The sequence below is a fragment of the Euprymna scolopes genome, chromosome 22 (assembly GCF_053919585.1).
Source record: "Euprymna scolopes isolate OS-2025 chromosome 22, ASM5391958v1, whole genome shotgun sequence".
In the NCBI taxonomy this organism is placed as follows: domain Eukaryota; kingdom Metazoa; phylum Mollusca; class Cephalopoda; order Sepiida; family Sepiolidae; genus Euprymna; species Euprymna scolopes.
The window spans coordinates 110041954-110056758 of NC_136503.1; the positions used below are offsets into that span (position 1 = coordinate 110041954).

Genomic DNA, 14805 nt, shown 5'->3' on the forward strand with positions numbered 1-14805 from the left:
ACAAAAGTTTTGTCCTTTAAAACAGTCTCCTCATCAGCAAAAAAATAGGGCGGGGGTGGGAGGGAAGAAATTAAAGACACCAAAATAAAACTAGCATTTTAGTCGTGAGTAAGGCAGATATTCCTTATTTATCTCCATTATAAAATTTGTTTTTAGTTCAGTCAGTCTATCTTTTGGCATGCTGTTATGTTTTGGAGATTTCAATAAAATGAACATCGTTTCTGAAACGATCGTACACTCGAGTTGATTTTTAATTCACAATCATGAATCGTTTTACTCAATATAGATATACATACACATACTACTTCAAGGTCCCAAACTAAACAACAATAAGTGTTAGATAGATTCAGGTCGAGTAAACAGCAATTTTTCCCTCTTTGTCAGAAACATCACTCATGAAATGTGAGTAGTAAAGGACAGAACGAGGGAAGTGAAGGTTACAAAGGCGTCAAAAGTAAACCCAAGCTCCACTATGTGATACGTGAAAATTGGATTTTTGGTTTATAATAATGAAAAAAAAATGCTTAGAGGGATAAAGTGATTATGTTGTATACATTTTTGCGATTAATAACATTGTGTAAAATATAAAAAATAAAAACTGACCTAAAGCAGGAATCACTGTTTCTAAGTGCGTTTGATCAAGTTTTATTTTCTCTCCAGATTCAATAATTTTCACAACAGCCGTAAAAAGATTCTGTACTTCCTGCAAAAAAAAAAAACACAAAAAAAGCAACAATAAAATAAAGCGGTTGTTGATGAATGGTGAAAAAAAATGTTTTGGTTCTTTTTTTCCAATGAACAAAAGTTTTTAGAAATGAAAATTATGCGAAGTTTTTTTTATAAAGAGCATGGAGTCATTTTTATAATATTTTTGTATAAATTTTTTTTATAAAGAGCATGGAGTCATTTTTAAAATATTTTTGTATAAATTTTTTTATAAAGAGCATGGAGTCATTTTTAAAATACTTTTGTATAAATTTTTTTTATAAAGAGCATGGAGTCATTTTTAAAATATTTTTGTATAAATTTTTTTATAAAGAGCATGGAGTCATTTTTATAATATTTTTGTATAAATTTTTTTTATAAAGAGCATGGAGTCATTTTTATAAATTTGGTTTCATACAAATCTATATATATCTATAAAATTAAGAAAATATGTGTGAGGACATTTATCAACTTATATATTCAACAAATTTTGGATCTACAGAATTTAAATCTGATACATAGGGTATTCAAACACATGGAAAACTTTTTAATCGATTTTTATCCGGAAAAAGGGCTGCTAAAGGGTCAGATCTTTATCTGTTTGTCAACTGTTTCACGAATATGCATGCGTGAATTGTTCACGTGACAGATTGCTTATGTTAAGAATAAGTAGGTTTGAAAAATTTTTTTAAAGATCATGGCAAGCTGACCTAATGGTTATCTTACTTGACTCACTGTCTTTACGTTTCGATCTTTGTTTATTTTTATTTTTTTTACTTACAAGGAGTGAACTGTTTAGCAAAAAATCAATCTGTTTCCCCATTCCCAATCGAAGATCAAATTTGAATAAACCTCTTCTGTCTTCTAACAGAGTTTGCTTAGCCTCTTTGAAAGTGTAAATAAGGAACTTTAAGGCTGGTTCATGTTCCGAATTTCCCGGATATTAAAAAACAAAAATAAAGAAAAATCTGTATCATGATTTGCGTGCTTGTGACAAAACGAAAATGTCATATTCCAAAAATCACATATCGAGTAGTTTCATTTTTAAATACGAAAATAAAATATTAATTGGATTCATCAGACTACTGTTCTCATCTTAAGTGTGATTTTCACAACGTTTTAGTCAATGTAACCTCCAACCTTCTTCAGGTGTATCTTGTCGAACTCAGGAATGTTTCAGGAATTTGGACGGAATTCCGAATGGAACCCTTTATTTACTTCACAGAGGTAGCGTGCTCTTGTTCCGTCAGTCATGACTGGATAGAGGTTCTAAGTAATTTGCAATTGTATTTTTCAGTCACCCACACTGAGGATTGAATCTTCAACCTTCAGAAGAATATCACTTTTTACAATTGATTTTTCCAAGTGCTCTAACCACTTCACCACAGGTCCTTATAATTCATACATATCAAATTTATGTTGTAATGTCTATGAATTCCCATTAATCGCTTAAAAATTATTTTCTTTATAAAAATAAAACTACTTGATCAATTTATATAATTTTTAGAAGGTGATGTTTTCATTTTCCCGTATATCATACAAATTCTGGGAGGATCATGGAAAGGGGATATTCAAGAAGACGCAGTGAACAAAATATAGAAAATGTGAATGTTCATATGTTTTCGTAACAACGACGGGAACTTGGTTTTGCACATGACTACAAGTTTGAAATGCAATTGTTATTGCGAAAACACAAAGTGATTCATAGTGATTTTGATAAAAGCTGAAAGCACTGGAAATCTGAAGAGACTTGTTATCACTCAGATTGCAGGGAACACCATTTGTTTATAGTGATGCATAAAAGAACTCCTAGTTAGAAAATAATAATAAAAGCAGGGTTCAATACTCACCTTAACAACTGCCTTTTTTTTATAAAATTTTTCGCCTAATTTTTTGGTGATTATTTTCACAACAATGTTTTCATGGAGCCAATTATCTTTGCGGTTCATCTTTTCTCGTTTCATTTCCTCAAACTGGAATAAAAAAAAATTTTGCAAAAATATAAGAACGATGAAACTAACAATACAAAACTTTATGTTCAATGAAATAAAATGAAATCAGTGTGTGCACGTTACATATATATTACAATACTATTTTCCAAATAAATATTAATTTTATATATATAATATTTTCCAAATAAATAATGTTACATATGTATAGCAATATCTTTCAAATAATTATTAACGTTACGTATATATATATATATATATAACAATATTTTTCATAAATATTAACGTTACATATATATTACAATATTTTTCAAATAAATAATAATGTTACATATATATTACAATATTTCCAAATATATATATGTAACCTTATTTATTTGGAAATATGTTAATATATATGTAATGTTATTATTTATTTGAAAAATATTATTATAATGTATATGAAACATTAATGTTCATTTGAAAAATATTGTAACATATATGTAACGTTATTTATAACAATATTTTTCAAATAAATAACGTTACATATATATAACAATATTTTTCAAATAAATAACATTACATATATATAACAATATTTTTCAAATAAATAAGGTTACATATATATATATATATAAGAATATTTTTCAAATAAATAATAACATTACATATATATATATAACAATATTTTTCAAATAACGTTACATATATATATAACAATATTTTTCAAATAAATAATAACATTACATATATGTTTCAATATTTTTCAAATAAATATTAATGTTACATATATATAACAATATTTTTCAAATAAATAATATTATATATACAGAGACATGACTGAAAAGGATAGACACTAAGATAAATATTTTCTCAAGATTAATATATGCTTATTTATATTTACAGATAAGAATAGTGCTGAAATAAATTCGAGTATCTCATTAAAACTCCATCTCACAACATTGAAACATGCCACAAACCAAAGAAGCAGCAGACCTATCAGAATTTCTGCAAGGACAAATCATAGCTCAACATGAAGGTGGTCTTAATCAATGCAAAATAGCAGGAAATCTTTCAATACTCATTTCTACTGTTAATAGAGTGATCATACAATTTACGAGAGAGGAAAAAGAGTGCACAAAACCTCTTCCAAGTCATCCTGGATCTTCTGAAAGAACCCTGCATCTTGTAAAAAGAAATGTTGAAAGGGATCCTCGGTGCAAAGCCTCTGACATTGTAACACAAACTAGTGTCAGTTCCAGAACAGCTGTAGAGCTTTTCTTTGTCCTGCCAATATCAAGTGCAGAAAAGATTGGGCTTAGGAGATGGTGGAGAGACCTGTGACCTTTTGACCCAATGTCATTTTCCCTGATGAGTCACGATTTTCATTATTTTCCAACAGTGGAAGGGTACATGGTATGGAGGCTCCCTCAGCAAAAGTTTGACTTAAAAAGACTGCAGTTAACACTGAAACATGGGCGTTTCTTGGTCATGGTATTGGATGCAATTTGGAGTGATGGTCTCTCAGACCTGATAGAGTGCGAAGGAAACATCAATTCTGCTAAATATGTTTCAATATTACATGAATGACTCCTACCAATATTTTCAAAAGTAAAATGAACTCAGCTAACTCCCTATTTATGGAGGACGGTGCTCCTTGTCACTCTGCTAGGGCAACACAACATTGGTTGAGCCAAAATGGGATTAATAAATGTCCATAGTTAAGTCAGTCTCATGTCCTATGAACCAAATTGAAAGCCTTTGGAGCATATTAGACTGGAACTTTCGTAAAAAGAAAAGGAAGCCATCTTCTAAGCCTGAACTTTTAGCATTATTGCATCAGACATCCTAGCATTAAAAAGAGCAAAAGGAATGTCAGCCATGTATTAGTTATTAAATTTGTGACCATTTATTTTTTATTTTATTCTATAAATTATATGCTTATTGAAATAAACTGTTTCTTCGGATGTCTATTCATTTTTGTCATGTCTGTGAATATAATTAACATTTTTAAAACAAATATTAACGTTATATATATATATATATATATATATATATATATATATATATATATATATATATATATATATATTATATATATATATTTCTAATAACATTTAAAAAAAAAAAAAAATCTTATATATTACATAAAAAAATGCAAGCATAAAAAGTAATATGGTCAAGATTAAACATGGAAAAGTTAAAGGACTAGTTATTAAAACTGGAAAAGAAAAAGACAAAATATTCTAGTAAAAAAATATAAATTTATAACTTAAAATATTGCAGCATTAAGAATTTCTTAAAAATTCAATTTAACATTATATATAAATTCTTAATGCTGCAATATTTTAAGTTATAAATTTACTATATTTTTACTAGAATATCTTGTCTTTCTTTTCCAGTTTTAACAACTAGTCCTTTACTTCTCCATGTTTAAGCTTAACCATATTACTTTTTATGCTTGCATTTTTCTATGTAACCCATCATTTTTTTCAGGCTTTGCTTTGAAATAAAATTTTTTTCTGTTTCACTTGTTACCTGCGAATTATAAGCGACAGTACAGCTGAGCGACAGATCGGGACAGCAGTGAATTATTAGTGACAGTTTTTTTGTTGTTGTTTTTTATCTTGTTACATCATCATCTCCGCTGTTCCCAGCCGATTTGAGGTGGCGTAACAGATTTGGTTGCTATGGTAACCAACAGTCAATCAAAAAAAAATTTAAAAAAACGTCGCTACATTCCTTACAGATTCTGAGAATTTTTTAACACCGTAACTTTATGACTTTTGTTTTACTGAACAAAAATTGAAAATTTTTTTTTTCAAAATTTAGCTGAGAAGGTGCCCTATGAACTGTAAAAATTGTTTGAAATTTGGTCACAAAATGAGTGAGCGATGAAGCTTTAAAGCAGTTCTAAATGAGTAAAACTAAGACGTAATCATATATTCAAACACGGCAGTGTTTGAATGAGATATATATATATTTTTTAAATAAATATTAACATTACATATATTTACAAAAACATTTTTAAAACAAATAGGAATGTTACATATTATACTACTAATAGTCAGGTTCCTAATGTAATTTTGTGGGAACTTTTTGGAGATTTGCAAATCTATACATTTTTGGAAAGGTTTTGGTCTCAGGAATCAGAAAAGCAATGTTTGCATTTGCCCAGATGCGTATATGGCGGCCATATTGGATTTACAAAATGGCCGCCATAAAATGTACGTTTTTGAATATCGCGGCTTCTAAATAAGCTGAAAAACTGATTTTAACTGCTAAACCTACATTTTCAGGGCCAGGGAAACCAATGGCGGTGGTTATAAAATTTTCCCAGATGTGTATATGGCAGCCATATTGGAATTTACAAAATGGCCGCTGTAAAATGTACGTTTTTTTAATATCTTCGCCTCTAAATAAGTCAGCACACTGATTTTAACTGCTAAACCTACATTTTCAGGGTCATAGAATCCAATGGTGGTAGTTATAAAGCAACAACATCTTTAACATTAACCTTTAGATGCATAACTGGGTTCAAACTGATGTGGTGTTGTTTTATTGCAATATCTTTGTAATAAAAAATATGTATCATTTATAAATTCATATTTCAGCTGTTCCTAAAAAATCTTGCTTTTATATCACTAATTCAAATTGTTAATTTACCTCTGATACTTTGAGAACTTGTAGTTTTTGTATTGCTATTCTAACATTACTGTAATTCTTTCTTTGTTTGTAGGTGAGGCATGAGTGATGAGTCGCAAAGTAGAGAGGAAGGATGTCAAACCAAGGAGTCCATTAACTGGAAGCAGTGCATTCTCTGCCAGTCTGATGATAAAAAGAAAGTCTTGGTGCAACATCCTCGATTAGAGTCCTATGGGCTCGTACTGCAAGTAATTCTAGAGAGGGCTAGTTTGAATGATGGGGACTATATCCAAATCCAAAGGCGATTGCAGAACTGCACACCAGAAACATTGTGTGAAGAGAGGGCGGTCTGGCATCGCTCATGTCATTCGAGTGCAACTAACAAAGTTGAAATACAACGTGCAAGAGATCGCATCGCACACGCTTTAGCTACAGGACACTACACTGCCAAAAAGCCTGGGCAGAAAAGAGGAATTACAGAAGAGGCTGTTCCAGACACCTCTACATCTGGTTCTGCATTGCCATTCACACGATCACATACAAGTCCACTGGATAAGAAAGAGTGCTTCTTCTGCCAACAGGACAATGGCCAACAACTGTACCAGATCAGGACTGAGAATGCAGGTAAAACTCTCAAAGATGCTGTGGAAAGGTCCCATAATCCTGCACTGAAAACTAGGCTGAACACCTGCATATCACCAGGTGATGCACATGCAATTGATGCCCTATACCACAAAGCTTGCTGGACCCAAAATGTGTTCCATGCTCTTCGAGATACTAACACTAGAAAAACTGCTGAAGAACCCTTTCTACAAAAGGCGAGTCTGCTTGAGCTGATAAATCTTATTGATGTAGAAACAAAAAACAAAGCATACCTTGGGATGGATGATATTGAAACGACTTATGTTAATATGCTTGGTTCGGAAGTTTTTGAAGGTCATGTACCTGTATTCAGTAGAAAATGGCTGAAAGAAAGGATCATTACTTATTTGCCACACCTGAAGTCTGTTCGACCAAACATAAGGAAGCCAACTGTCCTCTACTCCCCAGATGCATGTGAAGAGGACATGGTTAATACCTCAATGACAACTGGTAAGGAGGAGAACAGCATGAAGACAATCTACAAAGCAGCACAGGTGATAAGGAAAAGCATTGTAACCTTCAAAGAGCCCAAGGAAAGAAATGTCATGCAGGTATCTAGTGACAATAATGATGTTCCAGCTGAATTATACACCTTAATCCATTGGATAATGGTTGGGCCTGCTGAAAAGCTGGAAACTGTAAAGAGAACTAAAGATGTTGACCGAGCAACACTGACGGTGAGCCAAAATATCATGTATAGGTTCAAATCCAGTAAACAGGTAAGGTACAAGCCAAGCAATGAATCAGCATTTAAGTCACCCCGTTCACGAGGGAATTCTCAGGTTCTGGGACTGGCACTGACTGTCCACCATGACACATGCAACAAGAAGCTGTTGAATCTTCTCAATGCTAATGGCTACGCTATTTCACATCGCCGTGTCCTTCTCATGGAAACTGCTCTGGCAAATGCTGTTGTAGAAAACACCAGAGCATACCAAGGCCTCTATGTACCACCATTCCTGAAGAAGGAGACCTTTGTGTTTTTCGCCGTAGATAACACAGATTTTGCAGAGGATACTCCTGATGGGAAGGGAACCACCCACGGAACCATCACAGCAGTGTACCAGAAAGTTGACCCTTCTAAAGAACCTGTTGCAGAACCTTTGATTATAGGTGATGCAAAGAGTATATCAGTCACACCCTATCATGTAGACATGCTTCACTGTAATAAGCCCAAACCACAGGCTACCAAGAGGTCAGAACAGTTTGCCATTGGCCAGGGGATCTCAGAATCCTATCAGCTGACACAGCTTGGATGGGTTGTTGCATCTGCTTTATCCAGAATGAAACCTTGAGAAACCTCCAGCAAGATTCCAGGCTGGGCAGGATACAACTCACTGCTGTCTGAAAGCCTTCCCTTGACACAGGTTGGAGCCTTGCCACTACTCCCTGAGGTGGCACACGAGTGGTCAACTCTACTAACTGTGATCGTACAAGCAAATAAACTGAGAAAGTTGGCAGTTGGGGAAGATCACCCCACAGTCATTACCTTTGACATGGCTCTTTATGAGAAGGTGGTGCAGCTCCTAGATGCCAGACCTGACTTGAAACAAATGGTTGTTCCCAGACTGGGTGAACTGCATGTCATAATGGCTGCCCTCAGAGCGCTTGGTGCCTCCATGGAGAACTCAGGCATAGATGATGCCTGGGTGGAAGCAGGTGTGTATGGTCCTGCCACGACAAGGCAAATCCTGAAATGCACACACTACAAGCGAGCTCTCCATGCCCATATCTACTCATACATAGCACTCTATGAAATGGCTCTGGAGGTGTTCTTCAAGGACAACCCACAATTGAAAGATGTGTGCCTGACGGCAGCAGAAGGAGTAGAAGCTGCCTGCTCTGAGGATAAAGACACGAAGGCTGAATCCGTGAAGCAAGCAAACAGCACCCTTCAGGAAGCCTTGACCACTGCTGAGGTCATCACAGCATTTAAAAAATGGAAGGAACAGAAATCCCAGAATGCAATGTTTAAGGCCATGATGAGGTACCTAGATTGGGTGGAAGCAATTCTGTTCTTTGTAGCAGCAACTCGAAATGCTGACCTGGAACTCCATCTGCAAGCTGGAGAAGCACTTAGCAAACTGTTCTTTGCCATGGACCGCATTAAGTATAAGCGACTCTGGCCAAGATACATTGCAGATATGCATGACTTGAGAAGCAATCACCCTCATACATGGGAGGAATTATGAGCAGGCAATATATCAGTCACGGAAAGTGTCATTCCCTTCGTGTCTTTTGGGGCAGACCATGCATGTGAACACCTGAACAAACTGATGAAGACTAGCTCTGGCATAATAGGCATCTCCAACAATGCCAATGCCAGAGAGAGATTTTTTCTGGCCACACCAGAACTTTCACGTCTGTCAAAAGAGTTCAAGAGTCAGTTTGGCATGGAAGCTGACAGAATCACAGAGCATCATGAGCTTGGACCAAGTGCAGTCAAGAGGGCACATGGTACAGTCGACAAGATCAAGGAAGCCTTGCTCAGCCATGGAAACCCCTTTACCACTAAAGTGGAAAAGCTGTACAATGTGATCACTAATGCCTACATCCCAGATGAGTATGTACCACATATCTTGAATATTGATGTCACTGGACAGAAGTTGTATAAGGATTACGTGTCAGAACGGATCAATGGAGATGTCAGCCTCTGGGCCCCTGTGAAGAAAGAGAACAACAAGATGTTCCTTTCTGGGAACAAGAAGATTACAGTGAAACTCAGAGACAATACTGTGGATCTGAAGGAGACCAAGGACCTGTTTGCAAAGCTGATGGTACTTGCCAGGTCAAGCCGAGACATCAACCAGAAAGAGGCCATAGGAAACCATGAATTCACTCTGACACCAAGAGCACTGTTTGCCCCTGATGGAACAATGCTGCCATGCTACAACAAGTCCAAGTTAATCCATCTACTTGAGAAGCTGACAAGAGAAGACATGCCCCATGAAGACCAGTCACCTCAAGCTGGAAAATCTACCCACCAAGATACAACGTATACAGGATTTACAGAGCCCACATCTACTGATCAGCCAAGTCGGAAGATAGCACTGGTGGATGGCATGGTGCTTGTGCAGAAGCTGAGCAAGAAACCAGCGACTCTAGTGACACTCAAGGATCTGAGTAGCTGCTTCAATGACAGACTGATGCAACTAACACGAGATTATGATGAAATCATCCTTGTTTTTGACACATACCGAGCAGATTCTCTGAAAAGTGCAACCAGAGAAAAACGAAGACAAGGAAAAGCTTCTGTTCAGTATCAAGTCAGAGATGACACTAACATCAAACACATCCCAATAAGGAGGTTCCTCTCCCATGACAAGACGAAGGCTGATCTGACTGACTATCTTGCTGCCCAAACTCTAGAGTATAACAAGGGATCATCCAAGCTGATCATCATATCTGCTTTTGGATACACTAAGAGCAACAGAGACCTGGTCTTTGAAGTAAATAACCATGAGGAAGCAGACACGCTGCTTATCCACCAGGCTGTGCTGGCTTCACAGCGAAACCCACCTGATGCACAGTTAGTATTTTTCTCTCCAGATACGGACGTTTTAGTGCTAGTCACAGCAAACTATGACCTATTGCTGAAAAACACGTCCATTTCTATGTCCTCTTGTGTTATACAAATTGAACTACTGTGGCGAGCTCTAGGTAAAGAAAGAGCAAAGGCTTTGCCAGCCTTCCATGTGTTCACTGGGACCGACAACACAGGGAGGTTCTCTCGTATATGCAAGACAACCTGGCTACAGATCTACCTCAAAGCAGACTCAGATGTTGTCAATGCTCTGCAAATGCTTATGGATGAAGCAGAAGTGACAGATGGAATGCTGTCAAAACTGGAATCCTTTGTATGTGCAGCTTACTCGCCAAAAGGGATCAACATAAAAACAATCCCTGAACTGCGATGGCATCTGTTCTGCAAGCATAGGGCAGAAAGTGACAGGCTCCCTCCAACACCTGGAGCTCTAAAGCAGCATATTTTAAGAGTCCATGTCCAAGCAAGGGTATGGGCACAAGCAACCATTGCTCTGCAGATTTCACAACTGGATCCCCTGGAAAATGGGTACTTCAAAGATTTGGATGGCACCCTAAAACCAACGACCACAGAGGTCCTCCCAGCCCCTAAGGCCATTCTTGAGATGATCACATGCAAATGTATATTTGACTGTTCTTCTGGCAGATGCTCTTGCAGGTCTAAAGACTTAGCTTGTACTGATATGTGTCGGTGCAGCAGCCAGTGCGAAAACGATGAAGATTCCCAAGCTGTGATGTATGAAAGTGATGTTGATGATGATGTTGATGATTATTATACATAGACTATGATCAAACATCTAATTATGTTTAAGATGGTTGCACAAACATTCAAAGTTTACAGTTAAAAGGCATTTCAATAAAAATAATTTTCTGACTAACTGCCAGGGTTGTTAAGTTTTTTACTCATATGTTGGATTATGTGTTTCAAAAGGGGGGTGGGGTACAAAAGATAAAATGATAACGTGGACCATTGACTTCCTTGACACTGAAAATGTAGGTTTAGCAGTTAAAATCATTGTTCCAACTTATTTAGAGGCCACGGTATTACAAAACATACATTTGACGGCAGCCATTTTGTAAAATTCCAATATGGCTGCCATATATACATATGGGAAAATTTTATAACTACCACCAGTGGCTTCCTGGACCCTGAAAATGTAGGTTTAGCAGTTAAAATCAGTGTTCCAGCGTATTTAGAAGCCAAGATATTACAAAACGTACATTTTACGGCAGCCATTTTGTAAATCCAATATGGCCGCCATATAGGCATCTGGGCAAATGCAAACATTGGTTTTCTGATTCCTTAGACAATAACCTTTCCAAAAATGTATAGATTTGCAAATCTCCAAAAAGTTCCCACAAACGTTAAAATTGTGCCATTAGGAACCTGACTATAATATATTATAATATTAACAATAATATTATTCAAATAAGTATTAACATTACAAGCATATAACAATAACAATTTTTCAAATAAATATTAACAATTATTTTTATACCTGGACACATTTCAAACTTTCATTTTATTCAGTACTAGCTGTACCCGGCCACGCGTTGCTGTGGCTCAGTTTGTTAAAATGGAACACATGTGAAAGTAGAGAAAAGTTTGATTCTTTTTTTCAAGAGAATGTACAAATTATTTTTTTTTTTAACAGATGTTAAGAAAATAAACAGAAAAATACTTCCATCATTAATTATGCAAAAAAATAAATAAAATGTTGATTTAGTGTTTCAGTATGCTTATAAATTATGATAAAACTTGCTGAGTATGTACTGTTTTACGGTTGTTGTAAAAATGGAACGGAAACTTAAATTTCACTTCATTTTAATCTTTCTTAATTTTTTAATTGTCCCCCCCCCCAACGAATATAAGCAAAATAGTAACATTCAACAATTGTACTTTATGTATATAAAACACAAAATGGGTGTTTGTATTACTGTACACATAGATTCGAAAAAGTTGTCCAAAAAAAAAAACAAATATATAACAAATAAATGTTATCAAAGCCAATATAAGTTACTTTTCTGCCAAACTGGATATATATATATCGTGTTTTTATTCAATGTAACATATTTATTCAGCTCGAAAACCATACAGTGTTTACCGATGTATTCGAAAATTCAAGATGGCGTCTCACACCCTCTTTAACACCGTAAGTATGGAAAAAGGTGTTATAAATAAAAAACTATACAAAATACTATGAAAAACCCGCCGTCAACCTATGTCACGGTAACATATATTGAGCGAGTTTTTAACAGTGTTTTATCCGGTTTTTTATTTATAACATCTTTTCCCACACTTACTGTGTTAAAGATAGAATCAGACGCCATCTTGAATGTTCCAATACATCGGTAAACACTGTATGTTTTTCGAGCTGAATAAACATGTTACATTGAATAAAAACACGAAAAATATATCCAGTTTATTAGAAAAGTAACTTATCTTGCCTTTGATAACATTTATTTGTTATATAGTTCTTTTTGTACAACTGTTTCGAATCTATGTGTAGAGTAATACAAACCCCACAAAATATTTATTAAACAAAGAAATAAAAAAAAAAAAAGTTTATAACGAAAGGGAAATAATCGCTTGATTTTTAAGTAATCGTCTGAAATTTTGCAAAATCGCTAATTCTCCCCCCCCAAAAAAAACTCCATAATGTTCCGTAGTTGTCAAAAAACAAATATATAACAAATAAATGTTATCAAAGGCAAGATAAGTTACTCTTCTACCTAACTTGATATATTTTTGCGTGTTTTTATTCAATGTAACATGTTTATTCAGCTCGAAAAGTATATAGTGTTTACCGATGTATTGGAACATTCAAGATGGAGTCTGATTCTCTCTTTAACACGGTAAGTTTGGGAAAAGATGTTATAAATAAAAAACCTAATAAAATACTGTTAAAAACTCGGTCAATAGGTTGACATATATTCGGCGTGTTTTTAATAGTATTTTGTATAGTTTTGTATTTATAACACCTTTTTCTATACTTACGGTGTTAAAGAGGGTGTGAGACGCCATCGGTTTTCGAGCTGAATAAATATGTTACATTGAATAAAAACACGAAAAATATATCCAGTTTTGCAGAAAAGTAACTTATCTTGGCTTTGATAACATTTAATTGTTATATATTTGTTTTTTTTTGACAACTTTTTCGAATCTATGTATACAGTAATACAAACCCCCTTCGGAGGTTGGAACCCCCCCCCCACCCCACCTAAAATGTACTTGGAAAAATCGATTTTATAGTGAGATTTAAGAATGGTTAGTCGAAAAAAAGGTGAAAAACAAAACAAATAAGCAATAAATAATTATTACCAAAGGCAATAAATGCTACTTTTTTTTACTTACATGAATCAGTTTACTTAATGTTTGAAAGTATTTTCAATCTTTTTTTTTTATTTGTTAATAAAAGTAAAAAATAAAAAAAAAAAGAAGTCTTATTATCGTGACGTCTGACAGCGATCGCCCGATCCATGGCTAACGTGTAGTAACGTAAACCGGCCGCCAAGAAAAAGAACAAAAAGGGAAGTCCATGTACGTGAATATCGCCGCATATAAATTTACCTGAATGTCGTCTGGTAAGTGGTACGGTGAAAAAGTAAAGGAACGTGGCACATATAGAGTTGGATACACAAGTAAGAGTCGTAGAGTGATAGTGTAAGTAAAACCTGGAATATCAGGTTGTTTCGTTTCATTTTAACAATGGAAAGAGCAGAAAATGGAGAGAAAAGAAAGAAAGAAGGAAAGACCGAAAGGAAAGATTATGAATGTGACGATCTTAAACATGCCGTAGCGTAAATCACAGTATAGCGTTTAGTTTGTGTTTATGTTTATGGAAAGAAAGAGAAACATAGGGAAGTACCCCCACCACCATCACCCATAAAGCAAAAAGACAACGAAAGGTAAGAAAGAAAGAAAGAAAGAAAAAGAAGCACGTAAGGAAAGAGCAAAACGTAAGTTGTGTTTGTGTAAGTAAGTTTGGTGCGTTTCACGTAAATGTCAATTCAGGTTTTCATTAAACTCTAACCACGCGGGTTATAACGAAATCGAAGTAATGTAATTGTGAATTCAATTCCAGGTTCTGTTTGAATCTAATTTTATTATAATAAATGTTTTAGAAATTGTGTTTATGTTTTATCCTAACCAATGGCAAAGTAAGCGTGGTTCGTTTCAGCGTAAGTCCAGTCCAGGTTTTAGATTAATTATAACCGGTTGTCGGTTTTAAATGTCTCCTGAATTCAATTCCAGGTAACGGATTGTGTTCTGTGTGAATTTAATTTTATTATAATAAATGCTTTATGAATTGTGTTTATGTTTTATGCTAACCAATGGCAA

At 34.8% G+C, this 14805-nt stretch overlaps 1 protein-coding gene across 1 annotated transcript in view; it reads right to left on the minus strand.

The window, feature by feature from the left end:
* LOC145243757 (DNA/RNA-binding protein KIN17-like) overlaps positions 1-14805 on the minus strand; it is a 58473-nt gene that overhangs the window by 7079 nt on the left and 36589 nt on the right. Inside the window, exons 4-5 of the mRNA XM_080106800.1 lie at positions 2556-2678; positions 604-703 (exon numbers count right to left, since the gene is read on the minus strand). Coding sequence (XP_079962926.1) covers positions 604-703; positions 2556-2678 — 223 coding nt within the window. The remainder of the gene's footprint in view (positions 1-603; positions 704-2555; positions 2679-14805) is intronic.